We start from the raw sequence: 18,801 nt of genomic DNA, 5'->3' as shown, positions 1-18,801 counted from the left end.
TGAACTCTGGATGCAACTCCAGGACTTTTGGGAAGGATTGACATCGACCTCATTTAGAACATTGAGCAATGCAGTTGGAGGCACTTTGATGAGAAGACTCCAGAGGAGATAGTTATAATTCTTGATGAATTATCTGAAGATGCTAATCAGTGGCCCTTTGAGAGTGCTGAAAGATGAAGATCAACTGGTGTTCACCAAGTTGATACAAATACATCTGTGCAGGTACAACTTGATGCTATGGCTAATGAAATATGAAAGCTGACCTTGGTCTCAATACAAAATGATCCTCACGCAACATGTGATATATGTGTAAGAAGACACCCTACTCATGAGTGTCAAGCCTCAACTGAGGAAGTAAATGTTGTGGGAAATTATAATTTTAATGCAATGAGTCAGAGGTACTCGGGTCTTTCATTGAGTTCACCTGGGGGTACTATGAATGCATGGCAATAAAACAACCCCATACCCCAGGGACAAGGAGCTCCTGGCTTTATGAATCAACAGAGGCAGCAATATCAGCCTCAACAGCCCATTCAGTATGCTATAGATGATCTCATGAAGGCTTTCATTCTAAAAACTGATGAGAGGCTTGAAACTCATAGCTCAACTATACGGGAACATGGAGCAGCTATCAAAGAACTGGGCACTGGTTTTTGAAACCTGGAAAGACAGGTTGGGCAGCTGACGACTCTATTATCTAAGAGGATTCCAGGAATTCTCCCTGCTGATACAGAAAGAAATCCCAAAGAAATAGAGAATGCTGTAACATTGAGAAGTGGGCAAGTGTTGAAAGACTCCACCCCGATCCATAAAGATGTGAAACTTGAAAAAGAAAGTGTGGAGCAACTAAAAAATGATGATAATAAGAAGAACAAAAGTGAGAAGGTAGCTGAGAAAAAGAAGAAGGAAGAAAAATTGAGAAGGGAGGAATCTGACGAGAGCAAGCATATGCCTGCTCTACCTTTCCCCCAAAAGCAAAGTAGAGAAAAGATGGACAAGCAGTTTGGGAGATTTTTGGATGTGCTAAAATAGGTTCATGTAAACTTACCATTCACAGAAGTGCTCTCATAGATGCCTGCTTATGCCAAATTTTTGAAATATATCCTTACAAAGAAGAGAAAAAGAGAGGAGACTTCAGTGGTGAAGCTCACAGAGCATTGCAGTGCGATATTGCAAAATATGTTTCCACAAAAGTGTGGAGATCCAGAGAATTTTACTATAATTTGATCGTTAGGAACTATTAATTTTGATAAGTCTTTATGTGATTCTGGCGCCTCAATTAATTTAATGCCTTTATCTATCTACAGGAAAATGGAGAAGGAGATTGGAGAGATAAGGTCTGCACCCATATCTTTGCAGCTGACAGACCAAACGACTATAATACCCGAGGGGATAGTGGAAGATGTGTTAGTTTGGGTGGATAAGTTAGTATTTCCTATGTATTTTATAGTGGTGAATATGAAGGAAAATAAAGAGGTCCCCCTCATCCTAGAAAAGGAGGCACAAAAAGACAAACCAGCTACAAGTGTTGAGTGGAAAGTAAAGGGCTCGAAAGAGAAGGCTACGGGGAGAGAGAATGATAAGTGTGGGGTGTACCCAAAGAAGGAGGATAAGACTTTGTCTGTATGGATGTGTGCATTAGTTCTGGCGCAAGGAATGGAGCCCGACTTCGACTCAGAACCTGACTAGATGTTCAGGGAAGTTTCCTTTACCTTATGCTTTTTAATTGTGTGTCATGGGGACATGCCACAACTTAAAGTGTGGGGTGGGGGATATTTGTATGTATGTATGTATGTTTATTAGTTTTCTTTTTTGTTAGTTTTAGTAGTTACAAAAAATTTGAAAAAACATAAAATTTGTAAAGTTTTCGATTTTTCCCGACGATGGATATCATCGACAGGTTTCTTGAGGGATTAATGTCGAAGGAAAAAGACAAAACAAATTTATTTTGTTAGGTAGTGTAACAAGTCTCCCTTGGTTTTTCTTCGTGCTGCGGTTATTTTCCAAGGGTTTTATTTGAACTAGGTGTAGTTAGTAGTAGTTTTTATTTTTCTTCAGGAGTAGGAAACCTTGTGCTGTGATTTGAATTGAAGGCAATATCTCTTAACTTTATTATACCTTGAGAATAGTAAGTGCTTTAGTTGTGACGCTTAGGCTCAGTTTTTGACTCTTGTATAAGTACCTTAAATTGTATGATTTTAACTTGGCTTAACTGCTTTTACTAGAGTGTCTTGATAGTCTGATCCTGAGTGAGTTATGTGCCATGTGTGTGTGAGGTTTTGTGTTATTATGTGCATTGTATTTGATGTATAGAACTTTCCCCGTGTGTTTGCGAAGCAGAATAATAGTTTATTCTGTCTTGGAAGTGATATAGGCGTTTCTTTGTTGAGCCAGTTATATGCTTTTACCCACCTAATTATTATGTATCTTAGTTAACCCCTTTAAGCAGGTAATCCTGTTTCTTTGGCAACCATATTACAAGCCTTACCCATTTGTTTGAATTGACCTTCTATTTGAGCCTTTTACCTCCAGCGAGCACTTGAAGTTGTTATGAACTTTGTAAAAGTTGAAGTGTGGGGTGTTGGTTTGGCTTTTGAGTGGAACTAATGAAATAAAGAGAAAGGTGCATTGTTTTGAAAAAGTAAGAGCCACGTGAAGTAAAAAAGAAAAGAAAAGAAAAAGTAGTTGTATTGTTGTTAAAAACCACCCCCTTGTAGTGGTAATTCTTGATGTATTTGTGCTTAAAGAAGCAGGGAGTTTATGTATATTGTTGTGAAGGTGGAGTTATGGTTTGACATAAGTGTGGGGTTTTGAACGGTAAATTGTATGTATTAAAGTGTTTAGGGAGGTGTAGTCACTCTTATATCTAAATGTATCCTAACCATCATGCAGCCTACATTACAACCAAATAAAGTCATACTTGATCATTGACTGAATGAGCTCAGTTAGTAGAGGAGTACACTACGGGCAAGCCTATGGTACGTCTTTTGTGGCACATGAATATTGTTTTTGAGAGTGAGCAAATTATTTCTATTTTGAGTTCCTAATTGTGCTTAAATTTTATTATGTGTGAAACTACTCTCTATTGTTGTGTGAGGGCACTTTATTCATGAAGGAAAGGTAATGTCGTTGACCTCTGTGTTAGAGTAAGTGAGCAGGTGGTGAAAAATGCATGGTGCTTTGAGTCAAATCTTGAGGCGAGGATATTACGTTATTGTGCTTAAGTTGTTTTAAATATTCTTGGTGTGATGAGTTAGGAGAGTTATTTAAAAAGGTGGTGTCTATGTGATGTGTAGTTTGATTTCTCGAGGGCGAGCAATGGTTTAAGTGTGGGGTGTTGATGGTAGGCTATAATTGTGTGTTTTAGTCGCTTATTGCACTCTAATTCACTGCACTTTACTTGTGTTGAGCTTTAATTAGTAGTGTTTTGCCCTTATTTTGTGTTTTATGCCTTGTAGGAATAATTTTGAGCTATGTAGATGTTGTGGAACTAATTCGAGCTATTTGGAGCTCTAAAGTCTGAGTAAATGCCCAAGGGATTAAGCCAGAATTGTGTTCGGGGGTCGAGTATTACGTCTGGACATCAAAAATCAAGCAAAAAGCAATACTCTGAGGAATTTGCACTATTGTGACATGCGGGGAAGCACGTGGTGCATCATAGCATTGTGTTTTGGCAGCCTGATGAAAAGTGTGAGCTCCTTGATAAGTCCCATTAGCGCGTGGCATGGCACGTCGCCCCATGCGTCGCGCCTGTGAATTTTTCCTAGAGTGATTTTCCTATTTCGGCTAGGAAAGGGTGATTTCGTCTGGGTCCGACCCTACTTGGTATAAATACATGGAAAAATGTTATTTTATGAACTTTTGACATACTTTAGACCTAAGGACGCTAAGGAGGAGTTGGAAGAACACAAGCACAAGGCTTTTATCATTCCTTCCTCACCCAAGACCCAAGTTTGGATCAAATTTATGCTTTCCTATACTTTACTTATATTTGTGATGAATTTCTCCATGTTTATGGAGTAGTTCCCTTTAGGGTTTGATGGATTTGGTGTATTGATGATTGTTTGTGGATTATAACTCTAGTTTTATGTATTGAAGCAGTTTTGGATGATTTAATTGTTGCATCGATATTCACTTGTTCATGTAATCGAGAGAGGCCTAACTTGTGATATCTTTGCATTGTATTATTTGTTGAGTTTATAGATTCTTCTAAGTAATCGAAGGAGGCTAGTTGAATCATGGATTAAACCTAGCTAGGAGAATAATCGAAAGAGGTTTTCCTAAAGACCAATCCACTACGTATTCTTTCATATCTTCACAGTTCTTAACTTAGTTCATCTCGTGAGATTAAGACTTAATCGAGAGAGGAGTTTTGCTGAACGTTTGAACTAATAACAAAGTTAATTCGAGAGACTCACTTGAACATTAGAAGTGAATTATCTAGAGTTAGATCCCAAATAATTATCTTGCACCTATCCTATGAAAACCTTATTTTCTCCCACTGATAACCTTCTTTGCTTATTCCTTGCTTCGCTTGTCATTAGTCAATAGCTTTAGATTCTTAGTTAATTATAGTTAGAAATATTATAAATCTCAATTGTTGATCATCTGGGATATCAATCAAGCTAGAAATTACGAGAATACCATTTAAATCCAACCCCTGTGGATACGATATACTATACTATATTTGATTAGCGAGCAGAATTTAAGTGTGTGTTTTATGCTTGTCAGTATCCCTCCTTGGGGTGCATCAGTGTTATTTGTGATGAAGTAGGATGTGACAATGAGGATGTGTATAGATTATCAGCAGTTGAACAAAGTTACTATCAAGAACAAGTATCCTTTGCCGAGGATTGATGACTTATTTTACCAGTTTCTGGGTGCCAAGGTGTTTTCCAAGATTGACTTGAGATCTGGCTACCATGAGTTCAAGAATAGGGCATTAGATGTCCTTAAGATAACTTTTTGAACTCGGTATTATAACGACCCGACCGGTCATTTTGAGCATTTGCGTTCCGTTTAACCATTAAAGTCTTGAGTAACTTCCTATGATGTATTATGACTTGTGTGAATTGTCGGTTTTAGTTTTCAGGTGATTCGAATTGATTTGGAAGAGTGATTCTCAACTAGGAAGGTTTAAGTTGGAAGAGTTGACCAAGTTTGACTTTTGAGTATTTGACCTCAGATCAGAGTTTTGATGGGTTCATTAGGTTTGAATGGTTATTTTGGACTTGGGAGTATGTCCGGATTTGTATTTGGATATTTCTAGAAGGTTTTGGCATTCATTGGCGAAAGTTAAAAATTTGAAGGTTTGAAATGTTCATAAGTTTGACTGGGAGTTGACTTTGGTAATATCGGGTTCAGAATGTAGTTCTGGGAATTGGAAGAGCTTCATTATGTCATTTGGGACTTGTGTGCAAAATTTGAGTTCATTCCGAGTTGATTTGATATGGTTCGACGCGAGTTTTGAAAGTTGAAAGTTTAAAAGTTCATTAAGTTTGATTTGAGGTGTGATTTGTGGTTTTGATGTTGTTATGCATGATTTAAGGCCTTGAATAGGTCTGTGTTATGTTATGAGACTTGTTGGTATGTTCGGATGGGGTCCCGAGGGGATCGGGTTAGTTTCAGACGTAGTTTAGAACATTTCGAATGGTTTCGCATTGCTGGTTTTCTGCTGTTATTTGTTGCTTCTGGTGTTCTTCCCGATCGCGAAGGTCAAGCCTCGATCGTGAAAGGTGTTTCGGTTTGCTGTCTATTTGTTATTCGCATTCACATGAGTATCAACGCGTTCGCGAAGAGTTGGGGGCTGGTCTTCATAGCGTTTGCATCTGCTTTTACGCGTTCGTAGTGATTGGACTGAGCTGGGTAGGATGCTGGTTTCTTCTTCGCGTTCGCGACATTGTTCCCATGATCGCATAGTTCTGTCAGCCTTGTGTATCGCGTTCACGAGGATTTTGATGCGATCGCGTAAAGTATTTCAGGGGGGAGTGCATTTTCTTCTTCGCGATCGCAGTGTTATTTCCGCGATCGTGATTCATTGATTCGTCCAGTGATTTTAAGTACTCTATTTTCGGGGGTTTTGGCCATTTTTACATATTTGGAGCTATACAGCTCAGATTAAGACGAATTTCTAGGCGATTTTCACCACATGGATTGGGGTAAGTGTTCTCTACTCGGTTTTGATTATATTTGATGAATCTATCTTCGTTTTTGGCATTTAGATTATGAATTTCAAACAGAAATTTGGGGGGTTTTGTCTAAAATTTCATAAAGTGAATTTTTGAGTTTTGAACATCGATACAAAATCGGATTTGAGTGAAACTAGTATGGTTGGACTCGTAACTGAATGAGTTTTCGGATTTTGTGAGTTTTGTCTGGTCCCGGAGTGCGGGCTCAGGTTTGACTTTTTGGTTGACTTTGGGATTTTGTTTAAAGATTCGACCTTTATCGATTGGGTTTATTTTCTTTGGCATTATGATGTTCTTGAGTTGCTTTTGGCTAGTTTTGAACCGTTCAGAGGTCGGTACGCACGGGATTTAGTGTACTGTTTGGTTTGCTCGGTATTGGATTCGGCTTGTTCGAGGTAAGAAACACTTCTAAACTTGGTGCTGAGGGTATGAATCCCTGAATATACGTGTTATGTGTTGGTGTTGAGGTGACGCACATGCTAGGTGATGGGCGTGTGTGCGTGCACCGTGTGAATTATGACTCGGTTGATTCTATTGTACTGTGTAGTTATTTATCTTGTTTCTATCCATGAAATTCCTATATGTTAGAGTAATTGGGCGGTGATCCATGTTAGAAATCATGTTCAGGCTATATACTTATTCTTTTGGGACCCATCGAGGTCATTTCTGCTGTTGAGTTATTTGCTTAAATTGTAATTACATACTCAGTCAAATTCATTCATTTGCACATCATATCCCAGTCTCTGTTATCATTTGTTGTCATATCATGTTATCATTATTTTGGCTGATTGGTATGAGATTTGTGTCACGACCCCCAAATCACAAGTGTTGTGATGGCACCTATCATGATACTAGGTAAGTCGACAACTCACAGATACCAACATCTTAAATTCAAAATATACTGAAACAGGTTTAGGTAAGTAAAAATCTCATAAAAATTGAATGAAAACGTCACAACTCAATACATAATTCCCCAAAAAATTCGGGTATCACGGAGTACATGAGCATCTATAAAATAACACGGTCTGACAAATAAAACACTATCTAGGAAAGTAGAACAATATAAACAAAACTAAAAGATAAATGAGGAGGTTCAAGGTCTGCGGACGTCATGGTAGATACCTCGATAATCTCCGACTGAAGAAGCTCCAGAAATCAGCAACCACCGTGTCCGAAAATACCTGGATCTGCACACGAAGTGCAAAGTGTAGCGTGAGTACAACCAACTCAATAAGTAACAAGTCTAACCTTTGGGCTGACAGCAGTGACGAGCTCGAACAATACACTCCATATACAGAATTAAGCAGTACGAAAATGACAGAAAATATAACAATAATATCTCAAAGAGAACTCATAATCTGCAGGTACCAGTACAGGAATGTAGACATGTTTCCAGGTTTAACAGTTAAGCTCAACACATATAAAAATATGTCAAGTCTGAATGATATGAGAAATATGACATCTCTATATATACATGCCAATATGCATATCGTATGTGATGCAACACAATGAAAGCCTCGCGTACTCACACTCTTAGAGTACTTAACCATACTGTCTCAATTCTCACTCATCACACTCAATCTCTCAGCACTGTACGATACTCGCTGCGGCGTGCAGCCTGATCCCATCATGAATCAATAGAAACTGCGCTCACTATTGGTGTGCAGACTCCGGAGGGGCGGATCCTGCCCAAGCGCTAATAAAACCTGATGCGGCGTGCAACCTGATCCCATCGTGAATCAATATTACCTGTTGTGTCGTGCAACCCAATCCCATCATGAGTCAATAGAAACCACTGCGGCGTACAGCCCGATCCCATCAATATCACTCACAAACAGGCCTTTGGCCTCACTCAGTCATCAATCTCTTCAGTCTCTGGGGCTTACAATACTCACGCCAAGCAGCCCAAATCGATGATACATGATGTGACAATGTATGTTAACAGAGACTGAGATATGATATGAAATAATGAATGCGACTGAGTATATAACTGAAGTTTAACAAATAACTCAACAACAAAGAACGACCACTGTGGGTTCAATTAGCACCATTACATAGCCTAAACATGCTTTCTAGCATAAATCACAGCTCAAGTGCTCTAACAAATAGAGTACAGTAATAATATTCAGATAAGATAATTACACAATTCCACGGGATCGACTGAATCACAATAACTACGGTGCATTCCCACACGTCTGTCACCTAGCATGCACGTCACGTCAACACCAATCACATAGAACGAAATTTCAGGCATTTATACCCTCAGAACCAAGTTTAGAAGTGTTACTTACCTCAAATAGTGCAAATCTCTACTCCAACAAGCCTTTGCCTCGTGAATCGGCCTCGGAACGCCTCGAATATAGCCATAAATAATTTGCTACAATCAACTCAAGCTATAGGAATCAATTCCATATGAAAATGCTAAGTTCTTAATCAAAAGTCAAAATGTCAACTCAAAAGTCAACCCCCTGGCCCACATCTCAGAATCCAATAAAAGTTAAAAAATCTGAAAGCCCATCCAATCACGAGTCTAATCATACCAAATTTACCAAATTTCGACACCAAATCGTCACTCAATTCCACAAATTTTACTCTCCAATCCCTAATCCAAAACTCCCAAAACTCCACCTCAAAAACACACAAACTAGGTGGAAAATTCCATGGGTAAACAATATTATTGCATAAAAGTGATCAAAAGTGGCTTACCTCAATAAATCACTTGAAACCCCTCTCAAAAAGCGCCTTAATCGGAGTTTGCAAAGTCTGAAAATGATAAAAACCTCGGAACCCTTCGACCTATATTTTGCCCAATGCATTTTGCACATGCGGCTCTTTCTTCGCTTCTGCGATACCGCTTCTGCGGTCAAATCTCCGCATCTGTAGAACTCATGTAAAACTCAGCTACATCGATTATGCGGCCCAAATCATGCATCTGCGGGCTCGTTCCTGCGCAACAAGGTTCGCTTATGCGAACTACCATTTCCAGCTCACCCTCCGCTTCTGCGGAACCAAACACGCATCTGCGGGCTCGTAGATGCGGCATTTCCCTCGCACCCACGACCCATCAGCAGCCCTGCCAAACTCGCTTCTGCGATTCCATCCACACACCTGCGGCCTCATACCTGCGACTAGACCTTTGCAGGTGCGATCACACCAGTCCAGGACTACTCAGCCTTGGCTTAAGTTTAAAATTTGATCCGTTAACTATCTGAAATCTACCCGAGGCCCCCGGGACCTCAACCAAATATACCAACAAGTCCTAAAACACGATATGAACTTAGTTGAGGCCTCAAATCACATCAAACAACATCCAAAACATGAATCGCACCCCAATTCAAGCCTAACGAAAACTAAGAAATTCCAACTTCTACAATCGATGCTGAAACCCATCAATTCAACTCCGATTGACCTCAAATTTTGTACACAAGTCATAAATGACACAACAGACCTATTCCAACTTCCGAAACCAAAATCTGAGCATGTTAACCACAAAGTCAGTTCTCGATTAAACCTCTCAACTCTCTAAACTTCCATTTTTCCAACTTTCGCCAATTCAAGCTAATTCAAAACAAAATCTACTACGGACCTCCAAATCACTATACAGACACACTCCTAAGTCCAAAATTACCCTACAGAGCTATCAGAACTATCAAAACTCTATTCCGAAGTCATTTACATGGAAGTCAACATCCGGTTAACCTTTTCCACTTAAGCTTCTAACCTTGGGACTAAGTGTCCCAACTCATTCCGAAGCATCCTCGGAACCAAACCAACTACCTTGGCAAGTCACATATCAAAACTTGAGCATAGAATAAGCAGTAAATGAGGGAACGAGGCTACATCACACAAAATGACCGGCCAGATCGTTACATCATCCCCCTCTTAAATAAACATTCGTCCTCGAACGGGTCTAGAATCATACTTGGAGTTTAAATAGGTATGGATATCTGCTCCGCATCTCCCGCTCGGTCTCCCAAGTAGCCTCCTCGACTAGCTAAACTCTCCACAACACATTTACTGAAGCTATGTTCTTTGACCTTAACTTTCGAACCTGCTGTTCCAAAATGAAATTATAAGTCAAATCACCATCCAACTGAACCGTGCTGAAATCCAAAACATGAGACGTATTGCCGACATACTTCCGGAGCATGGAAATATGAAACACTGGATGAACACTCGACATACTAGGCTGCAAGGCAAGCTTGTAAGCCACCTCTCCAATCCTCTTAAACACCTCAAACAGACCAATGTACCGCAAAGCAGTACCTTCTCCCCAACCATGTATGCAACATCACGAACCTTCCGATTGGCGTAGCTCTTCTGTCTAGACTATGCCGTGCGAAGCCGATCCTGAATCAACTTAACATTTTCCAAAGAATCCTGAACTAAGTCAGTACCCAATAGCCTAACCTACCCGGCTCAAACTAACCCACCGTAGACCGACACCGCCTCCCATACAAAGCCTCATATGGAGCCATCTGAATGCTTGATTAGTAGCTATTGTTGTAGGTAAACTCTGCAAGCGGCAGAAACTGATCCCCAGAACCCACAAAATCTATGACACAAGCGTGTAACATATCCTCCAATATTTGAATAGTGTGCTCGGACTGTCTATCCGTCTGAGGGTGGAATGTTGTACTCAACTCATCTTGTGTGCCCAACTCTCATTACACTGCTCTCCAAAATTGCGATGTAAACTACATGCCCCGATCTAAAATTATGGACACTGGCACACCGTGAAGGCGAACAATCTCGCGGATGTAAATCTCAGCCAACCGCTCTGAAGAATAAGTAGTCCCAACTGGAATGTAATGCGCAAAGTTGGTCAACCGATCCACAATCACCCAAATAGCATCAAACTTCCTCGAAGTCTGTGGGAGCCCAACTACAAAATCCATGGTGATACACTTTCATTTCCATTCCGGAATCTCAAGCCTCTGAAGCAATCCGCCCGGTCTCTGATGCTCGTACTTCACCTGCTGACAATTTAGGCACCGAGCTACAAACCTTACTATGTCTTTCTTCATTCTCCTCCACCAATAGTGTTGTCTTAAGTCCTGTTACATCTTTGCGGCACACGGATGAATGAAATACCACGACCTGTGTGTCTCCTCAAGAATTAAATCACATAGCCCATCCACATCGGACACACAAATCTGACACTGCATCCGCAACACCCCATCATCCCCAATAGTAACCTCCTTGGAATCACCGTCCTGAACCGTATCCTTAAGGACAAGTAAATGGGAATCATCATACTGGCACTCTCTGATGTGATCATATAAGAAAGATTGAGAAACCATACAAGATAGAACCCGACTCGGCTCCGAAACATCTAATCTCACGAACAGGTTGGCCAAGTCCTGAACATCAGCTACAAGAGGTCTCTCACCAACAGGAATAAATACAAGGCTACCCATACTCATGCCTTTCTACTCAAGGCATCGGCCATCACATTGGCCTTCCCTGGATGATCCAGAATGGTAATATCATAGTCCTTTTGCAGCTCCAACCATCTCTGCTGTCTCAAATTTAGATCCTTTTGTTTGAACAAGTGCTGGAGACACCGATGATCCTTAAATACCTCACAAGACATACCATAGAGATAGTGCCTCCAAATCTTCAATGCATGAACGATGACTGCTAACTCCAAATCATGAACATGGTAGTTCTTCTAATGGGGATTCAATTGGCGCGAAGCATAAGCAATCACTCTATACTCCTGCATCAAGACACACCTAATACCAATCCGAGAAGCATCACAATACATTGTATAAGAGCCTGATGCTGAAGGCAAAACTAGAATTAGAGATGTGGTCAAGGTGGTCTTGAGCTTCTGAAAGCTCTCCTCACACTCATCTGACCACCTGAATGGAGCACCGTTTTGGGTCAATCTGGTCAAAGGCGCTGCAATGGACGATAAACCCGCTACAAAGCGATAGTAAAATCCAGCCAAACCGAGAAATCTCCAAATCTCAGTAGCTGAAGACGGTCTGGGCCAATTATGAACCGCCTGTATCTTCTTTGGATCCACCTTAATCCCCTCACTCGACACCACGTTCCCCAAGAACACCACCGAACTAAGCCAAAACTCACACTTGAAGAACTTGGCATAAAGCTTCTCCTCTCTCAAACGCTGTAGTATAATCCTCAAATGCTGGGCATGCTCCTCCCAGCTACGTGAGTACACCAGTATATCATCAATGAATACTATGACAAACGAATCAAGATATGGCTAAAATACATTGTTCATCAGATGCATGAATTTTGCTGGGGCATTGGTCAGCCCTAAAGACATCATGAGGAACTCATAATGACCATAGCGGGTCCTGAATGTCGTATTTAGAATATCTGAGTCCCGAATCTTCAACTAGTGATACCCAGACCACAAATCAATATTAGAGAACACCCTCGCTCCCTGAAGCTGGTCAAATAGATCATCATTGATTTTGGACTTGGGCGTGTGTTCGTAATCGGGTTTCGGATGACCCGAGAGCGTTTCAGTGCTTAATGTTGAAAGTTGGCGCATTGAAGGCTTTCAAGTTCTTTAAGTTTGGTTTAGAGTAGGTTTTGGTATTATCGAGGCCCGTTTGGGATTCCAAGCCTGGGACTAGTTCCGTATGGTGATTTGTGACTTACACGCAAAATTTAGTGTCATTTCGAGAAGTTTAAGTACGATTCGGCGCGTTTGTAGTAAGTTGGAAAGACTTGAAGTTCATAAGTTGATTAAATTTGATTTTGGGGTATGAATCATAGTTTTGATGTTGTTTTACGCGTTCTGAGGGTTCGAGTGAGTCCGTTTTATGCTTACGAACTTGTTGGTATATTTGGGCGAGGCCTTGGGGGACTCGGGTGCTATTCGAACGATGTGCAAAACATGTTTGGACTTGAAAGAATTGCTGAAGTAGCAGGGATTCTGGTGCGTTCGCACCTGCGAAGAATTGGCCGTAGGTGCGAAGCTAAGTTTTATGGGCTGAGTCCGCAGGTGCGGATGTGGGGGCGCAGGTTCGCGACCGCAGAAACGGCCAGTGGCCCGCAGAAGCGGCCTGGAGCTGAAGGGGCAGTGGCGTAGGTGCGAGGGCTCGACCGCATCTGCGAGCCCACAGATGCGAAGAAGGGGTAGCGGAAGCGGAAGCGGAAGCGGAAGCGGAAGCGGAAGCGGAAGGAGGCTAGTCAGGGAGGACCGCATCTGCGATGCAACCTCCGCAGAAGCGGAAATCGCTGGGGCAGTGAGACTTTTAATCCGAGACTTAGGCCATTTTCCTCACATTCATTTGGTCTTTGGCGATTTTGTGAGCACATTTGAGGGGGATTCTCATCAATATCCTAAGGTAAGTAACTCCCACCCATTTTCAAGTTAATTATACGGATTTTAGGTAGATTTAACATGAAAAAATTGTGAAAACTTGTGGGATTTGTAAAGAACCTAGGGTTTTGGTAAAAAAGGGATTTGACTACGAAAATAATTATGGAATTAAGAAAAAATTATATTCAAAAATTTTCGAAATCCGGATCTCCGGGAAGAACTCCGTTGAACACTCCTTTGTTGAAGAACTATGCACTTGATGATTGATCTCCCTGTTTGTGGATGCCTTCACCAATTGCGGAATGTTTTTCTCCAACCCTGGATGTCCTCTGAGAGTTATGTAACCCCTCTATTTATAGTTGTTGAGGATGGACAATCCAACTACATATGAACTCTCTTGTTTGATTCTGATTGACCCATGTGAGTCATCAAACTTATCACATAAGTTATGTCATAAACTTGCTTATGATGGCCAAGATATGCCATTTTAGACACTATGCAACTCTTGATTGGTCACTGTTTTGGTCTAGAATTGCCACATTTTTTAACACGTGGCCTCATCTTGTTGGCTTGGAGTTTGACTGGACATGCCATGTCACTTGACACATGGTATGAGTTTGGGCCTTAAAATGAATGGACCTTGGGCTTAAAAATAATAAAATGGACTGATTTGATTTGTAAAGTCCAAATTAATTATTTAACCCAAATAAAATTAAGATTCAATCCAAATTTTGTATGGATTAAACTTAATAAATTATATATGTCTACACGGATACAAATAAAAAAATAAAACGGATACAACCGTACAAGTTAAAAAAAAAGTCGACCAAATAGGTCGCCCATGCAATTTTTACGCAATTTGATGAGCTTGAACGACCGTTGATGGCAACGAATTGAATGGGTGAAGAAGGGAAGGCTCTGACTTTGAAGCCCATATTTAATGTGCGAGAAAAATTATATCAATATAAACAATATTGGTTACGAAATCACAACTAATTTTACATTAATCACTATCAATTTTGCATTAATGCACCGAGGTTGTTTCAAGTGGAGAAGAAAACGACAAAGATCCTATTTTAAGTACTGATGGGTTTGGCCCGTTCTCATGGTCCCAACGTTGTAGATATTGAGTTGGTTCTTAATTTTTGGTGTCCTTGATAGTTATCTAGTCTAGATGATAAAGAAAACAGTGTAATTACTTTACTACTTTTTTTTCTACTATCAGTAAGGGGTCAACATGAATGCTTGGTATTAATGAGGATATTTTTTTGTAATTAAGTTAAAAAAGAGCCACGTAATTGGCCAAAAAAGAATCTTATTACAGCTGCTACATAAGTCCCTATCCCCCACCGTTTTCTAATAAAACAAAGGGTCTCACCCACTCAGTTTGAAACATCTTTACTTAAATAGTGTTTGAATCATAAGAAAAAGGAACTCATCAGCAAAACAAAATCAAAATCAAAACATAGGGACAGATCCATAATATGCCGGTGTCTTTTTAAAGAAACTAGTCTTATAATAGGGATTTTTCATTTTTAGCCCGCGCAAGAATTTATTTATATTTTGTAATCAAAAAAGTATATAAAATTTGTATAATTTTATATATATATATATATACAAAAAAAAAATATATTTTTTCGGCTATTATTTTGAGAGCGGCTATACAGTGTCATTTTCCCCTTAAAATACGTATTATTTTGCATGTACCCATACTAATAAATAAAAAACTTTAACATATAAATAAATATTTTTTTAAACAATTGTATAATGTAAAATTATTTCATAATAAATGATCGAATGATAGCATGACACGTCGAGCCAAGACAGGTACAAAGGAAATCAAGTAACAACCAGTACCGGGAGCAATAACTGTAATTGGCATCGGATAGACCCCGAAGGGAGCATGGTCAATGTGAGCAGATCCAAACGTTTCCTATTGGATAGAATTCAATGAAAAATATTCCCTAACATTAAATGGGCAGCCGTTGTAGAGAATATTTGCATCCATGGCCTGTCGTTACATATTCATCAATGGCTCCTTTATTGTCATTTAAGAGGGGCTTCATTCTAGTATCTTATTTTTCTAAGTGTAGCTATAAATAGTAGGCTCAACAACCATTGTAACACACGAAATTCTTGGCAAAACTGATGCTATATTCTATTCTCAAACTCAATCAAGTAACTTTATTTGCTCTTTTACATTGTTCTTGTTTCTGTCCTCGGAGGTATTGCTCTTGAAGCCAAGCTTGTCATTTCCGTCAATTTTAATCGCTAAGTCTTATTCTTAATCTTGTTTACTTATCATTTTTGGACTAAGTTAGTTCACTTTTGTATAAACCACGTTACAAATTCAACTGTACCATTTTATAGATAAACAGTTTGGTGCTCACCGTGGGGCTTAGGCAGTTGCTGTCACGACCCAATTCCGTACTAGGTCGAGACTGCACCTAACGTCGCCGTTAGGCAAGCCCACAAGCGAAACTATTATTTATTTATCCTTTTTAACATATTTTTAATTAAACTAAATTTCATGCAACTGTGATAAGTCTTTTTAAACAAGATATCAACATAATAAGCACATACTCTGCGGTGATAGAAATGACAAATACAACAGTACATAAGTGCTAAAAATTTCCAAAACCCGGCTTCACAGGTATATGAGCAATCTAGAGATTATACAAAACTACTTAAACTACTATCTGAAAGTGATATACAGGAATAGTAAACAAGATAGAAGGAGACTCCGGTGATGCGGATCGTAGCAAGGCAAGCAGCTCACCACTAAGTCTCTGTAGATGATCGACTATGTGCCCGCGTGACCATTGGTGGAACCTGTCTCAGTACCTGCACATCAATGCAGAAGTATAGTGTAAGTATGAAAAATAATGCGTACCCAGTAAGTACCTAGTCTAACCTCGAAGAAGTAGTGACGAGGGGTCGACTTGACACTTAGTAGAGGTCAATGATAATAATAATAATATAAGTGCATAAAGTAGACATGGTGAGCATACAACATGTATCAATGAAACAAATAAAAGAAACTGAAATAAATACAACAGGAGTTCGTATCACATCACCAACATCTCATAGCTGGTCGTAAAGGCACTAACTCAATTACCCAAATTGGAACTCGTTTCGATTATTAAGCACGAATTTGCCGAGGCGAACAACCCGATCTCATAAGAATAGTAGTACTCACTACTGCCGAGGCGAACGACCCGATTCCAAAAGAATAGTGTTACCACCATACTGTCGAGGCGAACGACCCGATCCCATAAGAGTGGTGTTATCATACTGCCGAGGCGAACGACCCGATCCCATTAGAATAGAGAAATTTACCTTGTATTGTGAAAGTAAGAATGACTCTCATTCTTGAAATTTTGTACATGATGCATGCAGATGAAACCGTCTTTCTCCCTACTAAAGAGAGACAAAGAATCCGAAACATCCAATAGATCCTCCAAAATCGTGCTGAGAGATGGAGGTTGTCCAATGGGAACAGTTCCTATTAGAAGAACTAACAAAGAAGATCTCAGTAGAGAAAGAAGATTTAATGCTAGTTATGCTGGTGGCATCTTTCACGTAAGCTGCTCCTTTGTAAATTGTTTTTGTTTATCCTAGTTTACTAAGATGGGAATTGAAATAATTATATACAAGAACAACAAATTAAACATGTTTCAAGTGGTAACTTCACTATTGTCATCACTTATCATCTTTACTGGAGCTCTTTCTATGATTTTGGATTTGTGGTACATATGTACGTTAATCTCAATGCGGCTTGCCTATATATTTGTTTCAATACCTCGTTAAGAACTTGCAATTATTTTCAAAAAAGGAATATTTTTATTATCAACCAATGTGAGCATATCTTGTTACTTATTCTGCTGTGAACATTTAGTTTGCATCACATGCGGCATGGGGTGGAGAGGTATTTAGTTTAGTCCCTACTTTCCCTCCAATGGATTCTGGTCATTTTCCTAGACGTGTAAATACTGATAAAGATGCATATTGTAGCAAAATTTCAGTTCTGGATTTTGCTGGCAAAACTCAGGATCCCGGGGCTCTAGTATCCGAGTTTGAAGATGCTTACACACTCTACCGGGTTATTGATGAGCCAATTACCAATAAGGCTTTTGGGCATACGGTGTGTGTTTATATATATATATATATATATATATATATATATATATATATATATATATATATATATATGTGTGTGTGTGTGTGTGTGTGTATGTGTGTATATCCAACGTAAGATCTGAAGAATGAAAGATGGTGACTGCGTGTTGGTCGTGATTTCAAACAAATAGGTTTCTGGCCTCCAGAGCTTTTCACGGGATTAAAGGGTTTTGCGTCACATGCTACATGGGGTGGAGAGGCATTTAGTTCAGTCCCTACTTTCCCTCCAATGGGTTCTGGTCATTTTCCTGGACGTGTAAATACTGATAAAGATGCATATTGTAGCAAAATTTCAATTTTGGATTTTGCTGGCAAAACTCAGAATCCCGGGGCTCTGATATCCGTGTTTGAAGATGCTCACACACTCTACCGGGTTCTTGATGAACCAATTACCAATAAGGCTTTCGGGCATACGGTCTTTTTTGGGGGACCTGGTTCTAACAAATAAATTAATGACAATGTACTATGTTTTTCTAGTTAAGCCTAGTATTAGAAAATGATTTCCATTTAACCTACCCTTGTTTGTATCATGGTCTCGTTTATAAATAAATGAAAAAAGTAAGTGTTGGTCGTACTTGTACTAGTGTTTATTTTTATCTTTATTCCTTATGTATCTTTCGATGTCATACTCAAGCTCGTTTAAGTAAGAAACACTTAAATATTTATAGCAATTGGTTACATTGCCACCCTATCTTAGGTTTTAGATACTACCCGAGAAAGAATTCAGCTCATAGCAAAAGGAATCACATGTAAGTTCATACCATATCAAACTGCGAGATAAAAAAGAACTCTGACTGCCTTTCAAATATCCAAATACAAATCCGACATAATAGCTGGAACAGTACCTTAGGTAATTTTTTATTTATTACAAAGGTTAAAAAAAATGGGGTAGCAATACTCCATACGTGAGCTTTCGGAAAGAAATCAAAAGTAGAAATATATGAAAATGTAAGTTTGGCCCTTCTCAGACCTCGTACATAACGAGAACTTAGTGCACCAGTCATTTTCCTAAGTTTGTACCTACTATGTCATTTAGGATTGAATAGAAAACAAGACTAGCAGGTATGCTTTGATTTAGGACTAGCAAAAGTAGCCCAAAACTTTGTAACCCGCCAAACATTCAACAAA

At 39.5% G+C, this 18,801-nt stretch overlaps 1 protein-coding gene across 1 annotated transcript; it reads right to left on the bottom strand.

Moving 5' to 3' along the window:
- Positions 1-11,862: 11,862 nt before the first annotated feature.
- Positions 11,863-15,747, bottom strand: LOC138897687 (uncharacterized mitochondrial protein AtMg00860-like). The gene is made up of 2 exons (XM_070183692.1): positions 15,695-15,747; positions 11,863-12,364 (listed from the first exon to the last, which is right to left on the bottom strand). Exons 1-2 carry the CDS (start codon positions 15,745-15,747, stop codon positions 11,863-11,865), a joined length of 555 nt encoding a protein of 184 aa, XP_070039793.1.
- Between the last annotated feature and the right edge of the window lie 3,054 nt (positions 15,748-18,801).

Source organism: Nicotiana tomentosiformis, chromosome 8 (genome assembly GCF_000390325.3).
Source record: "Nicotiana tomentosiformis chromosome 8, ASM39032v3, whole genome shotgun sequence".
Classification (NCBI taxonomy): domain Eukaryota; kingdom Viridiplantae; phylum Streptophyta; class Magnoliopsida; order Solanales; family Solanaceae; genus Nicotiana; species Nicotiana tomentosiformis.
This window is presented reverse-complemented; position numbering and strand designations above follow the sequence as displayed.